Below are 21,554 nucleotides of genomic sequence, written 5' to 3'. Positions count from 1 at the left end.
AGCACGCAACAGTACGTGACATGGACTCGACTAATGTCTGAAGTGGTGCTGGAGGTAACTGACAACATGAAGCCTGCAAGGTTGTCCATAAATCCGTAAGAGTACGAGGGGATGGAGATCTCTCCTGAACAGCACGTTGCAAGGCATCCAAGATATGCCGAATAATGTTCGTGTTTGGTGGCCAGCAGAAGTGTCTGAACTCAGAACGGTGTTCCTGGAGCTGCTCTGTAGCAATTATAGACATGTGGAATGCCGCATTGTCCTGTTGGAATTGCCAAAGTCTGTCTGAATGCACAATGGGCATGGATGGATGCAGGTGATGAAACAGGATGCTTAGGTACGTGTTGCCTGTCAGAGTTGTATCTGGACACATCAGGGGTCCCATATCAGTCCAACTGCACACACTCCACACCATTACAGAGCCTCCACAAGCTTTAACAGTCCCCTGCTGCAATGTAAGGGTACATGGATTCATGAGGTTGTCTCCATACCTGTACACAGCAATTCACTCAATATGATTTGAAACGAGACTCGTCCAACCAGGCGACATGTTTCCAGTCATCAACAGTCCAATATTGATGTTGACGGACCCAGGCAAGGCATAAAGCTTTGTGTCACGCAGTCTTCAAGGGTATACGAGTGGGCCTTCGGCTCCAAAAGCCCATATTAACAACGTTTCATTGAATGGTTCGCACACTGACACTTGTTGATGGCCAAGCACTGAAGTCTGCAGCAATTTGCAGAAGGGTTGAACTTCTGTCACATTGAATGATTCCCTTCAGTCGTCGTTGGTCCTGTTCTTGCAGGATCATTTTCCGGTTGCACCAATATCGGAGATTTAATGTTTGACCGGATTCCTGATATTCACCGTACACTCACTCATGAAATGGTAGTACGGGAAAATCCCCACTTCATCGCTACCTTGGAGATACTGTGTCCTATCACTCATGTGCCGACTATAACACCACGTTCAAACTCACTTAAATCCTGATTATATCCCAATGTAGCAGCAGTAACCGATCTAACAACTGTGCCAGGCACTTGTTGTCTTATATAGGTGTTGCCGACCGCAACGCCATATTCTGCCTGTTTACGTATATCTGTATTTGAGAATGCATGCCTATACCTATTTCTTTGGCACTTCAGTGTACATGTCTTTAATATTGACAGCCACATGTAGAAATCAATACTAAAAGTTATTCATTATTTTTTGTATCCTTATCATGAAATACAATTATTGTAGTTTCCTCTCACTGTGTTACTGTACCTGTTAATGACTGCTTCATCCTCAAGCAAACGGAATACTCTAGGTTTATCATTTCCAGGTTGAGGTACAGGAGTGACAGAACCAACTTCAACGAATCCGAAACCAATTTTATTAAGAGCTTCTACAGCTTCTCCTTGCTTATCAAATCCTGCAGCAATTCCAACAGGGTTATTCAATTTTAATGTTCCCAGTGAGGTGCTCTAGAATGAAACTAAAAAAATTTAGAAAATATGATCAAATGCTATAAATAATGAACACTACAGAAATTCTGAACTATGAAGTAAAAGTTTACACTGTCTTACCAAAGTATCTGGATCTTTATATTTGCTTCTCAAGACAAAACCATATTTTGAGACTGTTACAGCAAAATTGTGTGAAAATTCAGGATCAACTTTATGCAAGGCAGGCATCAAAAATTTCTCATAAAATATTTCATTTTCTTGGAAAATATTTAATGCTACAAACATGCCTGCAGCACCACCCGAAACTAAAAGCAGGGATTTTATTTTGTTCTGTGGAAAAAAAGAACAAAAATATACAGTTTAAATATGAAGGCCAACTATGTAATAATTTATTACATGTATGTGTATCTTACTGAAATAAGCTCTGATGCTTAATCTTTAAATAATAAAAATGAATAAGTAAAATCAAAGACATTTGGGACATGTTAATACTACGGTAACTGACTGAAGATTACTAAGGGTGTTGAAGTATTACCAAAATGTATATTCAGTGCTCACTTTGAACCATTACGTAATGATGTTGCATGTGATGTCATATGTGGGAGATGTGTTTGAAAGTTGGCATGTAGGAAGAGGGCATTCTGATGCAGGTTTTCACTCAATGTACTGTTCTCTGTGGTGTATTTCAATGTCAAGGGAGTGTTATTTGTAAAAGACTGTTGTGTGTGTTAGATGTGTGATGGATTCGACAGAGAAGTTTAACAGATGTACTTCAACAGAGGAGACGCAGGACATAATGAGCATTATAATGTTTCTTCAGAAGTATTGCATATAGGCAGTATAAGTTAAGTGACAAAAATGTGGAAAGCCTAGGAAGTGGCTCCAATCAGTAGCAATGATTTTATCTGACACTGTAGGGATAACAACTTCTGGAAACTGATTTGGTGCTGAACTTGGTTCAAACGTTTAATCTAGCAATATCAGTTATTTAACTTACGATTTTTGTTATTGATCATCTGCATCACTTTGTTCCCAAAGAAAAATCATTCAATTACTGATTGTTTGGGAAGGGACAGAGCAGAAGTTTTACATTTCAAAGTATTTTCTGTTTGTTACAATTAATCAAAAGGAGTACTGGTTTTATGATTATTCCAAATATTTTCGTGTTTTTGTGTGCATATTATGGTTGCGAGGGTGACTTCACAGTTGTTATTTTGGATTTACAGGAGTTGCATATATCCACTGTTTTGATGACATCGCTAGAAGAAACCAATAACCAGTATCAAACACTTCAGTATTCCCGCATTTCTACAATACACGAAGAATTTAAAATACTCCAAAAACCCCCACAATTTGACATCAGACACCTTTCTACAATTTGACATCAGACACCTTTCTACAATTTGACATCAGACACCTTTCTAAGTATTCACTGTGTTTAATAACGAAACTGCCCTCAATTAGATTTGAACATTAGTCAGTGAATATCTAATTAAATAATTTTCATTTGGGAGGGAAACATGGACCAGATTAGGGCATCACATTAATTCATGCACAAAATGTATCCCATAGCTATAACAATAAGGAACACTCTTTAAAGATATGGAATGAATTAAGTTACATGCTAATGGGCAAAAACAGCCACTGCAGCCTGCTTCTGTAAAGTGTACTAAAACAAATTAGGACTAGTGTGAATTTATTTGAAATGATAATTATGAGAATTACTTCTAGACTATGTTAGACACATACAGTAGGTGAGAAGCAGCTGCCCTGAAAAAGGATTCTGCTCCTCCTCTTAAATTACATGGTTCCCATTTTGACTAGTACAGTACTGTGAACAAAGAATTCCCAGACTTCTTGGGATGTTAATTCAGAGTAAAACTTCAAGCTTTTGACAATTACTGACTCTCAAAACTGCTGCTGTGGTTGCCTTATATACACCATAGACAGCTTCTGACAGGTTGCTAATTATATAATACTATCTTGGCCACTCATTGTACCGCAAGCAGATGAACACTAATTTAGATCTTAGTGTCCTGAGTTTTCATTATCCAGTCCAGAAGAGAGCAGTTTTAAATGCACTGATACCCACTGCAAAAACTGTTCCTGATGAGAACCACTTCTTGTTGTTGATGGTTTTGTTGTTGTTGTGGTCTTCAGTTCTGAGACTGGTTTGATGCAGATCTCCATGCTACTCTATTCTGTGCAAGTTTCTTCATCTCCCAGTACCTACTGCAGCCTACATCCTTCTGAATCTGCTTAATGTATTCATCTCTTGGTCTCCTTCTACAATTTTTACCCTCCACGCTGCCCTCCAGTACTAAATTGGTGATCCCTTGATACCTCAGAACATCTCCTACCAACCGATCACTTCTTCTAGTCAAGTTGTGCCACAAACTCCTCTTCTCCCCAATTCTATTCAATACCTCCTCATTAGTTATGTGATCTACCCATCTAATCTTCAGCATTCTTCTGTAGCACCACATTTCGAAAGCTTCTATTCTCTTCTTCTCCAAACTATTTATCGTCCACGTTTCACTTCCATACATGGCTACACTCCATACAAATACTTTCAGAAACGATTTCCTGACACTTAAATCAATACTGAATGTTAACAAATTCCTCTTCTTCAGAAACACTTTCATTGCCATTGCCAGTCTACATTTTATATCCTCTCTATTTCGACCATCATCAGTTATTTTGCTCCCCAAATAGCAAAACTCATTTACTACTGTAAGTGTCTCATTTCCTAATCTAATTCCCTCATCATCACCCGACTTAATTTGACTACATTCCATTATCCTCGTTTTGCTTTTGTTGATGTTCATCTTATATCCTCCTTTCAAGATGCTGTCCATTCCGTTCAACAGCTCTTTCAAACCCTTGGCTGTCTCTGACAGAATTACAATGTCATCGGCGAACCTCAAAGTTTTTATTTCTTCTCCATGGATTTTAATACCTACTCCAAATTTTTCTTTTGTTTCCTCTACTGCTTGCTCAATCTACAGATTGAATAGCATCAAAGAGAGGCTACAACCCTGTCTCACTCCTTTCCCAACCACTGCTTCCCTTTCATGCCCCTCGACTCTTGTACCTGCCATCTGGTTTCTGTACAGATTGTAAATAGCCTTTCGCTCCCTGTATTTTAGCCCTGCCACCTTCAGAATTTGAAAGAGAGTATTCCAGTCAACATTGTCAAAATCTTTATCTAAGTCTACAAATGCTAGAAACGTAGGTTTACCTTTCCTTAATCTTTCTTCTTAGATAAGTCGTAGGGTCAGAATTTCCTTACGTGTTCCTACATTTCTACGGAATCCGACTGGCAGTTCGGTAATTTTCACATCTGTCAACACCTGCTTTCTTTGGGATTGGAATTATTATATTCTTCTTGAAGTGTAAGGGTATTTTGCTTGTCTCACACAAGTTGTTCCCTAGATGGTAGAGTTTTGTCAGGACTGGCTCTCCCAAGGCTGTCAGTAGTTCTAATGGAATGTTGTCTACTCCCAGGGTCTTGTTTCGACTCAGGTCTTTCAGTGCTCTGTCAAACTCTTCACGCAGTATTGTATCTCCCATTTCGTCTTCATCTACATCCTCTTCCATTTCCATAATATTGTCCTCAAGTACATCGCCCTCGCATAGACCTTCTATATACTCCTTCCACCTTTCTGCTTTCCCTTCTTTGCTTAGAACTGGGTTTCCATCTGAGTTCTTGATATTCATGCAAGTGGTTATCTTTTCTCCAAAGGTCTCTTATATTTTCCTGTAGGCAGTATCTATCTTACCCCTCTACATCCTTACATTTGTCCTCTAGCCATCCCTGCTTAGCCATTTTGCACTTCCTGTCCATCTCATTTTTGAGACTTTTGTATTCCTTTTTGCCTGCTTCATTTACTGCAGTTTTGTATTTTCTCCTTTCATCAATTAAATTCAGTATCTCTTCTGTTACCCAAGGATTTCTATTAGCCCTCGTCTTTTTACCTACTTGTTCCTCTGCTGCCTTTACTATTTCATCCCTCAAAGCTACCCATTCTTCTTCTACTGCATTTCTTTCCCCCATTCCTGTCAATTGTTCCCTTATGCTCTCCCTGAAACTCTCTACAACCTCTGGTTCTTTCAGTTCATCCAGGTCCCATCTCCTTAAATTCCCACCTTTTTGCAGTTTCTTCAGTTTTAATGTACAGTTCATAACCAATAGATTGTGGTCAGAGTCCACATCTGCCCCTGGAAATGTCTTACAATTTACAACCTGGTTCCTAAATCTGTCTTACCATTATACAATCTATCTGAAACCTTCTGGTATCTCCAGGCTTCTTCCATGTATACGACCTTATTTCATGATTCTTGAACCAAGTGTTAGCTATGATTAAGTTATGCTCTGTGCAAAATTCTACCAAGCGGCTTCCTCTTTCATTTCTTAGCCCCAATCCATATTCACCTACTACGTTTCCTTCCCTTCCTTTTCCTACTGTCGAATTCTAGTCACCCATGACTATTAAATTTTCGTCTCCCTTCACAATCTGAATAATTTCTTTTATTTCATCATACATTTCGTCAATTTCTTCGTCATCTACAGAGCTAGTTGGCATATAAATTTGTACTACTGTAGTAGGTGTGGGCTTCGTGTCTATCTTGACCACAATAATGTGTTCACTATGCTGTTTGTAGTAGCTTACCCGCACTCCTATTTTTTTATTCATTATTAAACCTACTCCTGCATTACCCCTATTTGATTTTGTATTTATAACCCTGTATTCACCTGACCAAAAGTCTTGTTCCTCCTGCCACCGAACTTCACTAATTCCCACTATATCTAACTTTAACATATCCATTTCTCTTTTTAAATTTTCTAACCTACCTACCCGATTAAGGGATCTGACATTCCACGCTCCGATCCGTAGAATGCCTGTTTTCTTTCTCCTGATAATGATACCTTCTTGATTTTTTCAACCTCTACACTTTACTGCCACACAGTTGCTGAAGTTGGATCCATGTTTATCATTCTAAATATCTGTATAATTTCTAAGAGTGACTCATTTAGGTACATTTTTAACTTTCTTTTCAGTTAATTGGGATTCTCAATTTCTTGTTTATGTACGTAATATGACAATACTTTAGCCGTTTGGTTGGAAATCATCATCATGTGATGGGTCATAATTAACGCCTGATGAAGATGATGGAGGCAGTCATCATGAGCTTACGATTTTATTCATATTTGATGTGGCAAATTAGTCACGAACCTTTTATTCCATAGCTCTGTCATGGAAGACTTCATTACCAAGTGTTACTACTTTTCAGTAACTATGATATTTCACGACAGTAGTAGTGAGGCAGACTGCTAAATTCAAATCATTGCCCACTGAATATAAGCAAAAAAATTACCATTCAAAGTAGACAGGCACTGCAATGCCAACATGAGACATAACTTAAATTGATATTAAATTTCTTTAGCAATTTGTGTCTCAGGTTGGCATATGCAGTGCCTGTCTACTTTGAATGGTAAATGTTTTGCTTATCTTCAAAGGGCAATGATTTGAATGTAGCAGTCTGCCTCACTACTACTGTCATGAAATATTTGAACATCATTAACCTACTAGTTCATTCATTTCAAGCCTAATAATGTTTGCTTTGATCTTGGCTTTTTTCTTTTTTTTTAACAGTGCAGATTAGCCTTCATGATGACACAACGAACAATTTTGCAACGTTTCTTGTAACACACTTTTAAATCTTGAATCAGCATGAAATAAAGAGGCTCTCTGCCCCCGGTCAATGATATTTCGAACCCATATGTTAGCCACTCTGTTTCTTGGCATCCATTGTAATTGTTCCCGATATGTTGTAAATGAAAACTAGATTCATAATACTGTACGAATATTTTACTTCTGTCTTTCTTAGTAAACTTATGTCATTGTTTTTCCTGTTAATTCCTTTCTGAATACTGTGATTGAATTACCATTTAGCATTGTATGTACTTCCCCCTTCTTAACTAAACTTGACTAATGGTGAAATTTCTGTTGCTGCCTTTACAGCATAGGAGGCATGCAGTGCACTATTGGAGAACTCATGTCTATTTTGCGAAACAAAGTTGAATTTAGAAATTACTATCAATCAGTACCTATTTCCAGTCTGGTTAATAGTACATTACTGTGGCAAACAAACTGCAGCTGAACGTTTAGTAATTCTCACTGCCTTGGATCAGTATTACCTGAAGTCAATCAATGTGGGAATCTACTCACATAACAACTCATCAATTGTAAATCTAATATCACCTCTGACTGCTAGAAAAAGTTAAATACACTTACTGGTAGAGGCACATACACCACTAGAACTGTTAATTTAGATGTTCCCAAGGCTACTAACAGCACTCGCAGAAATATTCAGTGCAGTATGCATTTAGGCTACTTCTTTGGCTTGGTACTTTATCCCACTTAGATGTACACAGTCACCACATTTCCCTTCTATAATGCCAACAGTAATGGGGCACTGTAGTCATTTCGGTTATCTGTGCAATCTGTGTAATATATTAAGCTATGTATACGATGACAACGAATTTTTTTTTAATTTTTCTGTTTCCCATTGTGAAAAAAATCTATTACTCTAACATCACAGAAATCCCAATTTATCGTTATTTTCACTATAATGACGGCCAAAGAAAATGGAAAGTGTAAACGCTATTACTTGAAGTTAATTAAATAATCACTGAAAATAATGAAATACAACTATCCAAATGTTATCCCAAACCAAAATAATGTCAAGAAAAAAATATAGGCCGCAATAATCAAGGTAATTGCAGCGAAGTAACGGTGTTACTCATGACATTCGCTAATCCAGCGCATTATTCTCGTCAAATCCAATGGGTAACTTCAACCATTACAGTATATTTTTCCCAATCAGCAGCTACTCACCAAAGCCATTGTCCCTCACTGGCAGTGCAGTTTCGGATTAGTTCATAACACAAAATTTTGCACTATAAAATTATATGCCTTCTTTATAACATCAAATTTAACAGCTTTATATAAGACGACTGCATTCACGCAAGAAAATTTTTCTTTCAAAACATTGTGTACAAAATATGATTGTAAAGCATTCACAACCTCAAATTTTACTACAACAAGTAACACCCATCACGACTAGCAAAACATACATTGCGCCCTCCAAAGTTTACTATTGAAGAACACACGCTCATGAAACGCCAAAGAGTCAAGGTTTTCTGTTCCAGAGGCAATGCGTATTAAGTGGAGTTCACACGCGTCTAATGTGGCGCCACAGCTTTTGGCTCGCTGTAGTGGCATCGTGAGCTACCATTCACATAGGACGCCACAAATTGCACAGCTTTCAATATGACGTACATTGAAATCATGTGGATGTTATAGTGCAGCCTTAGAACTGTGCCAAAAGTTAAATACAAGGAAGATGAAACCCAAATATTGGATCCGAAAATATTTTTTCACACAAGGATAAAACAAGGGGAAACAAACAAATTTATAAAAGAAATAACACTCAGAGATGAAAATGCCGTCTGCAATGGCAAAGATTTCAAAATATTACTATATTCAGTGACATAGGCATTTCGAATAACTAATTTTTTTTATTTTATAAGCTGCCACATCACACTCTGGAACTATTTCCTGACTAGGATCCACAATTTATATAATGCTTGGTGTCACAAATTACGAAGTCCGTACGACTCGCTTTTTGATTAAATATATTAAGTTACTTTATTCATTCAAAAACCCTCTAAGACAGTGAGATACATCATTGGTTTGCGTACACACACATTACTCCAGAAAACCAAACATAGGTTGCTGTTCTTTTAGTTCTAGAAGCTGCGAGAGCGTACCTGATCACCATCACAATTAAAAAAACACTGAAATCGAATGGCGTACAGCAGCAGTTATAACACGATAACTGCGACAGAATGCTCGTGTTTTGAAATACTGCCCGCCAGGGAACAATGGTGGCACGAAAGTGGCGCAATAAAGTATAACCAAGCTGAACTGTTTGTGGCATGACAAAAGTTGCGACTCTTAAGTTGTGCCACTAAAAACTAGGAATTCACACATGTAACTACAATGCAACTGCAGTATGCCACTAGATAGTGTCAGAAGTTCCATGCGGCTTTTCGCGGATGATGCTGTAGTATACAGAGAAGTTGCAGCATTAGAAAATTGTAGCAAAATGCAGGAAGATCTGCAGCGGATAGGCACTTGGTGCAGGGAGTGGCAACTGACCCTTAACATAGACAAATGTAATGTATTGCGAATACATAGAAAGAAGGATCCTTTATTGTATGATTATATGATAGCGGAACAAACTCTGGTAGCAGTTACTTCTGTAAAATATCTGGGAGTATGCGTGCGGAACGATTTGAAGTGGAATGATCGTATAAAATTAATTGTTGGTAAGGCGGGTACCAGGTTGAGATTCATTGGGAGAGTGCTTAGAAAATGTAGTCCATCAACAAAGGAGGTGGCTTACAAAACACTCGTTCGACCTATACTTGAGTATTGCTCATCACTGTGGGATCCGTACCACATCGGTCTGACGGAGGAGATAGAGAAGATCCAAAGAAGAGCGGCGTGATTCGTCACAGGGTTATTTGGTAACCGTGATAGCGTTACGGTGATGTTTAATAAACTCAAGTGGCAGACTCTGCAAGAGAGGCGCTCTGCATCGCGGTGTAGCTTGCTCGCCAGGTTTCGAGAGGGTGCGTTTCTGGATGAGGTATCGAATATATTGCTTCCCCCTACTTATACCTCCCGAGGAGATCACGAATGTAAAATTAGAGAGATTAGAGCGCGCACGGAGACTTTCAGACAGTCGTTCTTCCCGCGAACCATACGCGACTGGAACAGGAAAGGGAGGTAATGACAGTGGCACGTAAAGTGCCCTCCGCCACACACCGTTGGGTGGCTTGCGGAGTATAAATGTAGATGTAGATGTAGATGTAGCTGTGGCGACACTTTCGTTGAGTGTGTGATCCTGGATTTCTACCTACGACCACACGCACGTGTTTTTCCGTGTTTCTGGTGGTATTCACATAAAAAATACAGACAAATGGTGCTGGCTGCACCATGCGTTTTCGCATGCTGTGCACTTGCAGACAGCTGCGTTTGCGCATCGAGAATGGGCTGGGTAGCATTCGTTCTGCGTTTTTTTTTTTTCACGCTGGCCGGTGGCTACCCATGCACAAAAAACTATACGATTTTATCATCTGTCTGGGGGAAGTGGCATCACAGGAAGTGTCCAGAATTATATGTATTAATCGCGCGCGTGTTGCACTGGACGTGTTACTGACATTGTGACAGCAATGACGTCTATAACATTATTATGCTTATTTAAGGGCTGTTCGACATCCGTTCTTTCATTCCTGTGTTAGTAGTTGTGAGAAGCTGTCAACTAATATGAACAATTTTCAATTAAATTTCAACATTTTTTCTACAGCCTGAATCATATCACAGCATGAATTTATGGTACTATAAGTATAACAATAAAAAACAGTATTTGTTTAGTCAATAAAAAAATATTTTATCATTCCAGTACATTACTGGAGATAATTCCTTAATAATCGAACAATCGCATTTGTGAAGTTCCCTCATTCTGATGTAGGATAGGACCAGTAATGTGGGGTTTTATAATCTTTATTTTGCTTCAGTATAGTGTCCATTCACCACCTATTGCTCTGCATTCGTAGGTACTATGCAGACGATGAGAAAAGCAGTGTCGAAGAAAACCACCATCCCTACTTATGATTACAAAGTCCATATAACTCCAGTAACAAAATAAACCTGTAAATCTCTATTAATAACGGCCAAAGTGGGTGCTTCCTCCCTCCATTGGAAATGTTTGTTTGTAGATACTGATGTTTTATTCCGGTCCTTTTCATTCATTGTGTCATCAAGCCCACATTTACGTTGGTAGTATATCTACTACTAGTTCGCGCAGCTTATATCACAAGTAAAACAGCCAGAAATGTGCTAAGTCCAACCCGAAATATTACGAGATTCACACAGGCAACACACTGTTACAAAACGAGTTCACATTCGGCCCTTTTCAGTGGATTCTTCGAAAGAAGATGTTCGCCAAAATATTCTGCACATGCATATGGAACACCCCAAGCAGAATATTCACAAAGGCCGATAGTTTCACACGCTGTTTACATTTGCAACCGACATTCCAAAAACCTCTAAAAACTTCACCGTAATGTCCGTAATTGCATCTGCTAGCAAGGCGACCTATAAAATTATAGTCTTAATACTTTCTCTAGGTTCTTGACTGGATAGTTGAGTTCAATATATTGTTGCATGTTAACAGTTTCTAAGTGTGACAAAGTGTACTAGTAATGTGAAGCAGAAGTCTTATAACAACGACTAATTCAGAAAGCAAATTATTTCTCAATAAATGGTTTCACATGTGAAGTGTGGTGTAATCCTTTACATTTCCCAGTATGCAGAGTTTCAACTTCAATGCAATTATCATGTGGTATACTACGGATCCTTAAGGTCCATTGTATATCAGAAAGAATTTGTGGCTCAAGTGTTTCTTCGTATGTGACAATGAATGAGCTTTAATGAGAACTTTCTGACCAATGTATAGTTCCTTTGAATTTACTTTACTGTGTAGTTTTCTCCTTTTGTCTGCAGTAGAATTTATATTTTTAATAGCCAAATGAATTATCTCTTTGTGTCGAAGTTTATGTGTATTTGGAAAAGATACAAGCTTTCTGATTATGTCTGGTGGTTCTTCATACTTCAGTACAAGAATAGGTGGTAAAGCAGTGGAGTCATGAGGCATTTCATTCAGCACATTTTGAAATAAGTGTAAATATCTGTCCCAATATTGATGCTTTCTGTGACAATAAAGCCTGCAAAGCTTATTGATTTCTTTCATAATCCGTTCAGACGGGTTAAAATGTGGTGAGTACAATGAAATAAAAACAGGTTTACGCTTCTGAAGCATGCATGACCAAACAGCAGATCTGAATTGTGGTCTGTTATCTGAAATGACTTTAACAACATGTCCAACTTCAAGTAAGAAATTTTTAACAAAGGTGTTGGATACCGACCGTCCAGTGGTTTTACATAACGTTGTGAAAGAAACAAATTTTGAAGTAAGTTCAACAGCAACTAGAACGTACGAAAATACATTCGATGTTCTGACAAGTGGTCCCAAGAGATCAACAGCAGCAAATTCTTTTAATTTAGCAGGAATGATAGGAAACAATGGAGCACGATGTGAGATGTAGATGGTTTAGATTTTTGACAAAGTTTACAAATAGACAAGACTCTTCAAATTCTCTTTTCCATATTGTTAAAATAACAAGTCATCCGAAGAATATGATAACATTTTCGTGAACCAAAATGTGCATAGCTGAAATGAATGTACCAAATGAGCTTATTAACAAAATCGTCAGGAATGCAAAGTACCCACAGCTTGTCATCAGCAGTGCAACGTTTGAAGAGTATGTTGTTTCTAACCAGATAATAATGCCAAATCTGTGTGTGTGTCTTTTCATGCGATTTACTTTTGATGTCTTTCCAAATCGGATCTTTATCTTGTTCATGAGCAATGTCCTTTAAAGATGTGGTGGTGAAGTTTTCAAAGGCGACTTTCTCAATGTAAAGAATACTGAAATTTTTCTCGAGGTTGGCTTCTGTGTTACTTTCCTCGAGCCCAGCCAGTGCATGAGATAGTGCGTCCGCAACAATGTTCTCCTTGCCGGGAATGTAGACTATTGTGAAGTGGGATTCTTGCAGAAACAATGCCCAACGTTTTAACCTGTCATGATTTAATTTTGAAGACATAAGAAATTGTAATGCACGATGATCACTGTATACTTTTATGTGTTTACCAGAAAGAAAGAAACGGAATTTGCTAAATGCCCAAATGACAGCTAAAGCTACTAATTCAGTGATGGAATAATTTTTTTTTCTCAGATTTTGTTAGCACGTGGCAAGCAAAAGCGATGGTTTTCTGAACAGCAGTGTCATTTACTACGGCTTCTTGAAATAAATGGACACCAAGACCAACTTCAGAGGAATCCGTGCTAAGGCAGAAATCTTGCGGCAGATCCGGTGAGCTAGGATTGGCGCGTTAAGTAGCACATCTTTCAAAGAACTGAATTCCAATTGTGCCTGTTCGTCCGAGTTCCAAATAGTGTTTTTTCCAGTAAGAGAACAAGTTTTGGTGTTTCTAGAATTTACATATTCAGAGAACGACGGTAAAAGTTCACAAGACTTAGGAGACAGTGGACTTGTTTTTTTGTCAATGGAACTGGAATGGCTCTGATCGTTTCTAACTTCTCAGGATCCAGATGAATGCCTTCAGAAGAAATAATGTGTCCCAAAAATTCCAGATTCTCCAAAAATACATAACACACTCTTGAGCATGCGATGATGTTGTTCCTATAAGGCTTCTCCTATTAGAATATCGTCCACATATAAGGTGATGCGACGTTTTAAGAACTCAGGTAATATGGAATTTAGCCCACGAATAAATGCTGCTGAAGAAATGTTCAAACCAAAAGGAAGTTTCTGAAATTGATAACAAACGCCAAAACAGAGAAAAGCTGTGTATTTTCTGCATTCTGGATGAAGTTCGATCTGATAGAAGCTGGATCTGAGATCAACAGAGGACAACACTTTTACACCATTAAAATTTTGAAGAAGTTCTTCCAACATTTGCAGTCTGTATTTTTCAGGAATGATGATGGTGTTTATTTGTCTCGAATCTAAGACAAGCCTGACCGATCCGTTTTTCTTCTCAACAACATGTAATGGATTATTATATGAGCTTACTGAAGGTTCAATAATGCCCTCGTCGGGCATAGATTGTATTTTCGTTCTGACATGGTCCCTATAATGTGTCAGAATTACGTATGGTCTGACGCAAAATTTAGCATGCTCACGAACATGAAACTGGTACTGAAATTCCTTGATTGTTCCTGTTTTGTGAGTAAAAAATGTGGAATGTGCTTGTAAAATGTCAAAAAGGTCCTGCCTATCAGTGTCATTACAGTTCTGAGTTCTTTGAATTTTATTCTGAATTAAGACATTAGTATCAAATACGTCGTCGATATCATCCATGTCAATACTTGCGAAGTAATTATTATAGTCAAGTTCCGTCGAAAGTTCTGAACTGTTGTCTAACAAGAGGTAATCCGATTACTTTCCTCATCATGGTTTGACAGCCAATCTTCAAATTTCAAAGCTATTGACTTGCCTTCTTTCTCTAAACTTATTTCATCATCATGAAAGCTTAAGATTTCTTTGTATTCATTCAAAAAGTCTACTCCCAAAATAATTTCTGTTGACGATAATGGAACAATAAGAAAGTTCATAGAGAATCTGTGGTTTTGACAAAAGAATTCTAAATTGGTTTGTTAGCAGACATCTACACTTTTGCCAAAGATTGCACCTTGTAATTTAATCTTACATAACGGAAGTGTGGGGCAGTTGTTCGATTTGTTGCATGTGCTAAAAGTTGTTTCACTAATTACAGAAATTGGACTGCCAGAGTCAAGTACTGCCATAAAATTTATGTTATTTACTGCAATGTGAATTCCTGGATATACAATATTGTTCTGTTTTACATCATGTTCCTTGAGTAAGATGTCCCTAATGTCTTCCATTTTCATGTAATTAAAAGTCACGGTAGCTACGTCGTCAGCTTCGTTAGTACGTTTTGTGGCTGCCAGTGGTGTGTCATTGTCTGTTGTCTCTTTGTTGTCGCACTTCGTTATTGGGATTTGGAGATCTAACTTCTACAATTTCAATCTGTCGATCCCACCAGTTCTGATTAAATTCAGGTCCGTTGTTAAGATTATGTCGTCTGTCGTCATGTCGGTAAGTTCCATAGTTTCTTTCTTGTCAGTCACGTGGTGGAGAACTTCTCCTGGAATCATAGCTGCGATGTGGGCCATTGCATCTGAAGTTATTCTGTCTCCCTTGATAATAATTATTTTGGTTCCCATATTGTCTGTTTCTCTGATTTTCTCTGTTATAGTCATTATTGCAGAGAGATGATTTTTCTCTGTAATTATTATTACTCTGCCAACGGTTGTCATACGTGTAGTGTCTGTTCTGGTCACGATTTATGTTGTAAGGATAGCCTTGTCATGTCCAGTTATTATTTCTGTCGTCACAGAATTGTGACGGATGTGACCTGTAATTGTTGTTTTCCTGATTACACATCCCGCGATTGTCAGTGTCATTTTCCAATTCTTGAACAGTCCCTGAAAAGTTTCAATGTTGTCTTTACAAAGTCCCACCAAAATGACATGTCTCAAATGTTCAGGCAAATTAATTAAGTACATGCAGATGAATTCTGAGGGGCTGTATGGGTTTGACAGGTACTGATTTTTGTGCAACATGTCTTCAAAATATTTGACAAGACTGGAAAATTCAGTTTGTTCAAAGTGTTTCATCATTATGGTGCTATGTTTTACTTGGTCTTGCGTAGCTTGAGACCAATATGCTGAGGGGAAGGCATGATAAAATTCTCCTTCACTGTGGCAATCGTGAATGACCAAACACATTCTTAAAGCAGGTTCATTTTCCAAATATCCACACAACTGAAGCCACACTTGTGATAGAATGTCGTTGCCAGAATTCTTAAATGATTTGAATTTACGTGTAGTAATGAACAGTTTATAGTCAAAATCATGGTGTCGGCGAGTCGCACATCGCTCACTGTTACTTCGTTTCGGCGGTTCCATCTCAAAATTCAATGCGCCTTGCCAATTTCTTTCATAATTTCCGAAGTTTCCTGTGTTATTATTTCGTGGTTGCTCCGTATTTCTATGTCCCTCTTCCCGTATTGGAGCACGAGTGTCCTCTGAAATATGTAATTCATGTATTACTTGTGCCGATTGATCTTATACTTCCTGGATTTCTCTTTAGTGTTGTGTATTAATTTGATTCTGATTTTGTTTGAATTTCTTAATTTGTTCTTACTTTTCCATGTCAGCAAAGGCTATCGGTCTTGTGTCATTCAGATCATCATCTACATTCACAGATAAATTATTTAGCTGATCTGAAAGTTTGACTACTTTCTCCAATAATGAACTGACTTCCTCCGTGTGTCTTTCTGAAACAAGTGTCAGAGTGTCCATTTGTGTTGAAAGCGTATTTACTGTGTCCTTTAAGATTTCCTGGGTTTTTGCAAGTTGTGTAACCGAATCAGTAGATGTAACTGAGTCAATTGTAACTTGCAAGGTGTCGTGGTTTTCATGAACAATAGTTTGTAGTTCTTTTATGGCTGCTTCGTGATTCTGTAATGCATTTTTAAGATGCGAAAAAATAGGTTGAAAATGCTCACAAATCTGTGTTTTTACGTCATTACAGACATTTTGACATATCGATTCTATTTTAAGTAACTCAGCAGTTAAATCTTCACATGCTTATTCAAGCATTTGCTCAGTTGTGTGTAGCTTTTGAAGCTTTTGTCCCATTTGTTGCTGTGATTGTTTTTGACTTTGTTCCATTGTCTCTGACTTTTGTCCCATTTGTTTCTGATTTTGTTGCATTTGTTTTCGATTTTGTTTCATTTGTTGCATTAATTGCAATAATAATGTATTAGTAACAGCTGAAAGCAAGGCGAAACTACAGCCATAATTTTTCCCGAGGGCATGCAGCTTTACTGTATGGTTAAATGATGAAGGCGTCCTCTGGGTAAAATATTCTGGAGGTATAATAGTCCCCCATTTGGATCTCTGGGAGGAGACTATTCAAGAGGACATCGTTATAAGGCGAAAGAAAACTGGCGTTCTACGGATCGGAGTGTGGAATGTCAGATGCCTTAATCGGGCAGGTAGGTTAGAAAATTTAAAAGGGAAATGGATAGGTTAAAGTTAGATATAGAGGGTATTAATGAAGTTCGGTGGCAGGAGGAACAAGACTTGTGGCCAGGTGAATACAGGGTTATAAATACAAAATCAAATAGGGGTAATGCAGGAGCAGGTTTAATATCAGAATGAAGGTTCGCAGAAGAGCTTCTGTAAAGTTTGGAAGGTAGGAGACGAGATACTGGCAGAAGTAAAACTGTGAGTACCGGACGTGAGTCGTGCTACGGTAGCTCAGATGGTAGAGCACTTGCCCGCGAAAGGCAAAGGTCCCGAGTTCGAGTCTCGGTCGGGCACACAGTTTTAATCTGCCAGGAAGTTTCAGGTTTAATATCGATTAAAAATATAGGAGTGCGGGTAATGTACTACAAACAGCACAGTGAATGCATTATTGTGGCCAAGATAGACACGAAGCCTACGCCTACTACAGTAATACAAGTTTATATGCCAACTAGCTCCGCAGATGATGAAGAAATTGATGAAATGTATGATGACATAAAAGAAATTATTCAGGTAGTGAAGAGAGACGAAAACTTAATAGTCATGGGTGACTGGAATTCGATAGTAGGAAAAGGGAGAGAAGGAAACTTAGTAGGTGAATGTGGATTGGGAGTAAGAAATGAAAGAGGAAGCCGCCTGGTAGAATTTTGCACAGAGCATGACTTAATCATAGCTAACACTTGGTTCAAGAATCATAAAAGAAGTTTGTATACATGGAAGAAGCCTGGAGATACTAGAAGGTATCAGATAGATTATATAATGGTAAGACAGAGATTTAGGAACGTGATTTTAAATTGTAAGACATTTCCAGGGGCAGATGTGGACTCTGACCACGATCTATTGGTTATGGATTGTAATTAAAACTAAAGAAACTGCATAAAGGTGGGAATTAAAGGAGGGACCTGGATAAACAGACTAAACCAGAGGCTGTGCAGAGTTTCAGTGAGAGCATAAGGGAACAATTGTCACGAGTGGGGGAAAAAAACACAGTAGAAGAAGAAGGATGAAGTAGCGAAGGCAGCAGAGGATCAAGTAGGTAAAAAGACGATGACAAGTAGAAATCCTTGGGAAACAGAAGAGATATTGAATTTAATTGATGAGAGGAGCAAATGTAAAAATTCAGTAAATGAAGCAGCCAAAAAGGAATACAAACGTCTCAAAAATGAGATCGACAGGAAGTGCAAAATGGCTATGCAATAATGGCTAGAGGACAAATGTAAGGATGCAGAGGCTTATCTCACTAGGGGTAAGATAGATATTACCTACAGGAAAATTAAAGAGACCTTTGGAGAAAAGAGAACCACATGTATGAATATCAAGAGCTAAGATGGAAAACCCAGTTCTAAGCAAATAAGGGAAAGCAGAAAGGTGGAAGGAGTATATAGAGGGTCTATACAAGGGTGATGTACTTGAGGACAATATTGTGGAAACGGAAGAGGATGTAGACGAAGGTGAAATGGGAGATACGATACTACGTGAAGAGTTTGACAGAGCACTGAAAGACCTGAGTCGAAACAAGTCCCCGGGAGTAGACAACACTCCATTAGAACTACTGACAGCCTTGGGAGAACCAGCCCTGACAAAACTCTACCATCTGGTGAGCAAGTTGTATGAGACAGGCGAAATACCCTCAGACTTCAAGAAGGATATAATAATTCCACTTCCAAAGAAAGCAGGTGTTGACAGATGTGAAAATTATCGAACTATCGGTTTAATAAGTCACAGCTGCTAAATACTAACGCGAATTCTTTACAGATGAATGGAGAAACTGGTAGAAGCCGACCTTGGGGAAGATCAGATATATTGGAACACCTGAGGCAATACTGACCATACGACTTATCTTAGAAGAAATCTTATCTTAGAAGAAATACAGGGAGCGAAAGGCTATTTACAATTTGTACAGAAACCAGACAGCAGTTATACGAGTTGAGGGACATGAAAGGGAAGCAGTGGTTGGGAAGGAAGTGAGACAGGGTTGTAGCCTCTCCTTGATGCTATTCAATCTGTAGATTGAGCAAGCAGTAAAGGAAACAAAAGAAAAATTCGGAGTAGGTATTAAAATCCATGGACACGAAATAAAAACTTTGAGGTTTGCCGATGACATTGTAATTCTGTCAGAGACAGCAAAGGACTTGGGAGAACAGTTGAACAGAATGGACAGTGTCTTGAAAGGAGGATATAAGATGAACATCAACAAAAGCAAAACGAAGACAATGGAATGTAGTCGAATTAAGTCGGGTGATGCTGAGGGAATTAGATTAGCAAGTGAGACACTTAAAGCATTAAAGGAGTTTTGCTATTTGGGGAGCAAAATAACTGATGATGGTCGAAGTAGAGAGGATATAAAATGTAGACTGGCAATGGCAAGGAAAGCATTTCTGAAGAAGAAAAATTTGTTAACATCGAGTATAGATTTAAGTGTCAGGAAGTCGTTTCTGAAAGTATTTGTATGGAGTTTAGGCATGCATGGAAGTGAACCATGGACGATAAATAGTTTGGACAAGAAGAGAATAGAAGCTTTCGAAATGTGGTGCTACAGAAGAATGCTGAATATTAGATGGGTAGATCACATAACTAGTGAGGAGATACTGAATGGAATTGGGGAGAAGAGAAATTTGTGGCACAACTTGACTAGAAGAAAGGATCGGTTGGTAGGACATGTTCTGGGGCATTAAGGGATCACCAATTTAGTATTGGAGGGCAGCGAGGAGGGTAAAAATCGTAGAGGGAGACCAAGAGATGAATGCACTAAGCAGATTCAGAAGGATGTAGGTTGCAGTAGGTACGGGGAGATGAAGAAGCTTGCACAGGATAGAGTAGCATGGAGAGCTGCATGAAACCAGTCTCAGGACTGAAGACCACAACAAGAACAAACAATGTATTAGTATCTGGAACCTGTTCCTCTGTCCTTTTCGGCAGTGCATTTGTACCGGTAGCATTCGCATTTTGAAAAGCAGAAAAAGGGTAATGATGTAAAATCTGAATTTACAGTATTTGCAAGATTTTGTCCTGTCTTTTCGGATTCCTGAGGCGAGCTATTGCATACCGATCGACCGACAATACTACCCTGTTTCACTTTCTACACCATTAATTAGTGCCTGGTCCATTTCCCTATGCACAGTTACGAAATTACTATGTTGAACATTAGTTAATTTAGTACACAGTGGCGCTAACACACTACTCTCGTCTTCAATGTCATTTCTCAGTTTACTTTGGAGCCTAGTATTACGTTTTTCACACGCCATAATTGTCACAATATTTCACATGATAACAGAGAAAAGCACAATTTGAAGAGCAAAATAAGAAAACACAATAAAGTAGCACTGAAAATATAGTTCAATTAATTGCAAGCACAGCTGCGAAATATGTGGTGCATATCTACATGCCTGCCACAACTGTTTTACAGTATAACAATGAAAAACTACAACAACAAAGGAAAATCTCTACAATTACATGCTAGCAATATACAATAACTACACTAATTACTCAAACTACAAGAAAAAATCAGAAGATTCCAGGGAGGTATCCTCGGCTAAGGGTCGACATATCGAACATCCCCTTAGAAAATTAAGAATGACAGTGCTAGAAAAACTCTTACGTTATTTGATTTTCAAACAGCTGAGCAAAACTAACCGTACTGAGAATGTTGTATCTTTTACTTATTCTGATCATGTTTAAACTGACACACAGTATTTTAGCGCAACGCAATCTGACTTTTAATAATCCCTACAAAAGAATGACCCTGACTAACATACTCTTCATGAATCACTTACCTCACAAAAATCTTCGTTACTCGAACTACTGCAATACAGCGAGCGCCAATACTGCCAGCTAAATAAAAGATTCTAACTGCTCAAGTCACTAGCTACTGATAGGCATAGTTAGCAAATGAAAGATTTTGATAGAGAACAAACAATGTATTTACGTTAATAGTGTTCAAAGGTCATTATATATTCGTGACATCCAGTTTTACAAATTTCCTTTTTCTGACGGACACACGTCCAGATCATCCGCTCTCAAAACTCCGCCATTTCTCTCCCCACATCCACCTCTGCTGGCGGCCCATCTCCAACAGCCCAACACTACTGGCTGCTCACATCCAACTGCCCAACACTGCACGATTAACTCGCAACAACGAGTCCAACCAGCCACAGACTGCACACAGCGCAGTCAGCGATTTTAATAGAGAGCGCTACGTGGCGTTACCAACATAAAAACCTAAATAGCCTACTTACAGTATCTACAGGGAAAGAAAAAACTTACTGCG

The 21,554-nt window shown here is 38.5% G+C and overlaps 1 protein-coding gene across 2 annotated transcripts in view; it reads right to left on the bottom strand.

Moving 5' to 3' along the window:
- Positions 1 to 8,647, bottom strand: part of LOC124776332 (dihydroorotate dehydrogenase (quinone), mitochondrial) — a 48,714-nt gene extending 40,067 nt beyond the window's left edge. The window contains exons 1-3 of one of the 2 annotated variants that reach the window (XM_047251271.1): positions 8,591 to 8,647; positions 1,570 to 1,779; positions 1,268 to 1,467 (exon numbers count right to left, since the gene is read on the bottom strand). In XM_047251271.1, the coding sequence (XP_047107227.1) occupies positions 1,268 to 1,467; positions 1,570 to 1,779; positions 8,591 to 8,632 (452 nt within the window). In that variant the 5' untranslated portion in view covers positions 8,633 to 8,647. The other variant, XM_047251272.1, reaches the window with a different exon arrangement.
- Between the last annotated feature and the right edge of the window lie 12,907 nt (positions 8,648 to 21,554).

The sequence above is a fragment of the Schistocerca piceifrons genome, chromosome 2 (genome assembly GCF_021461385.2).
Source record: "Schistocerca piceifrons isolate TAMUIC-IGC-003096 chromosome 2, iqSchPice1.1, whole genome shotgun sequence".
Taxonomy (NCBI): Eukaryota; Metazoa; Arthropoda; class Insecta; order Orthoptera; family Acrididae; genus Schistocerca; species Schistocerca piceifrons.
The sequence above is the reverse complement of the archived record's forward strand: the minus strand, read 5'-3'. Positions and strand labels throughout refer to the sequence as shown.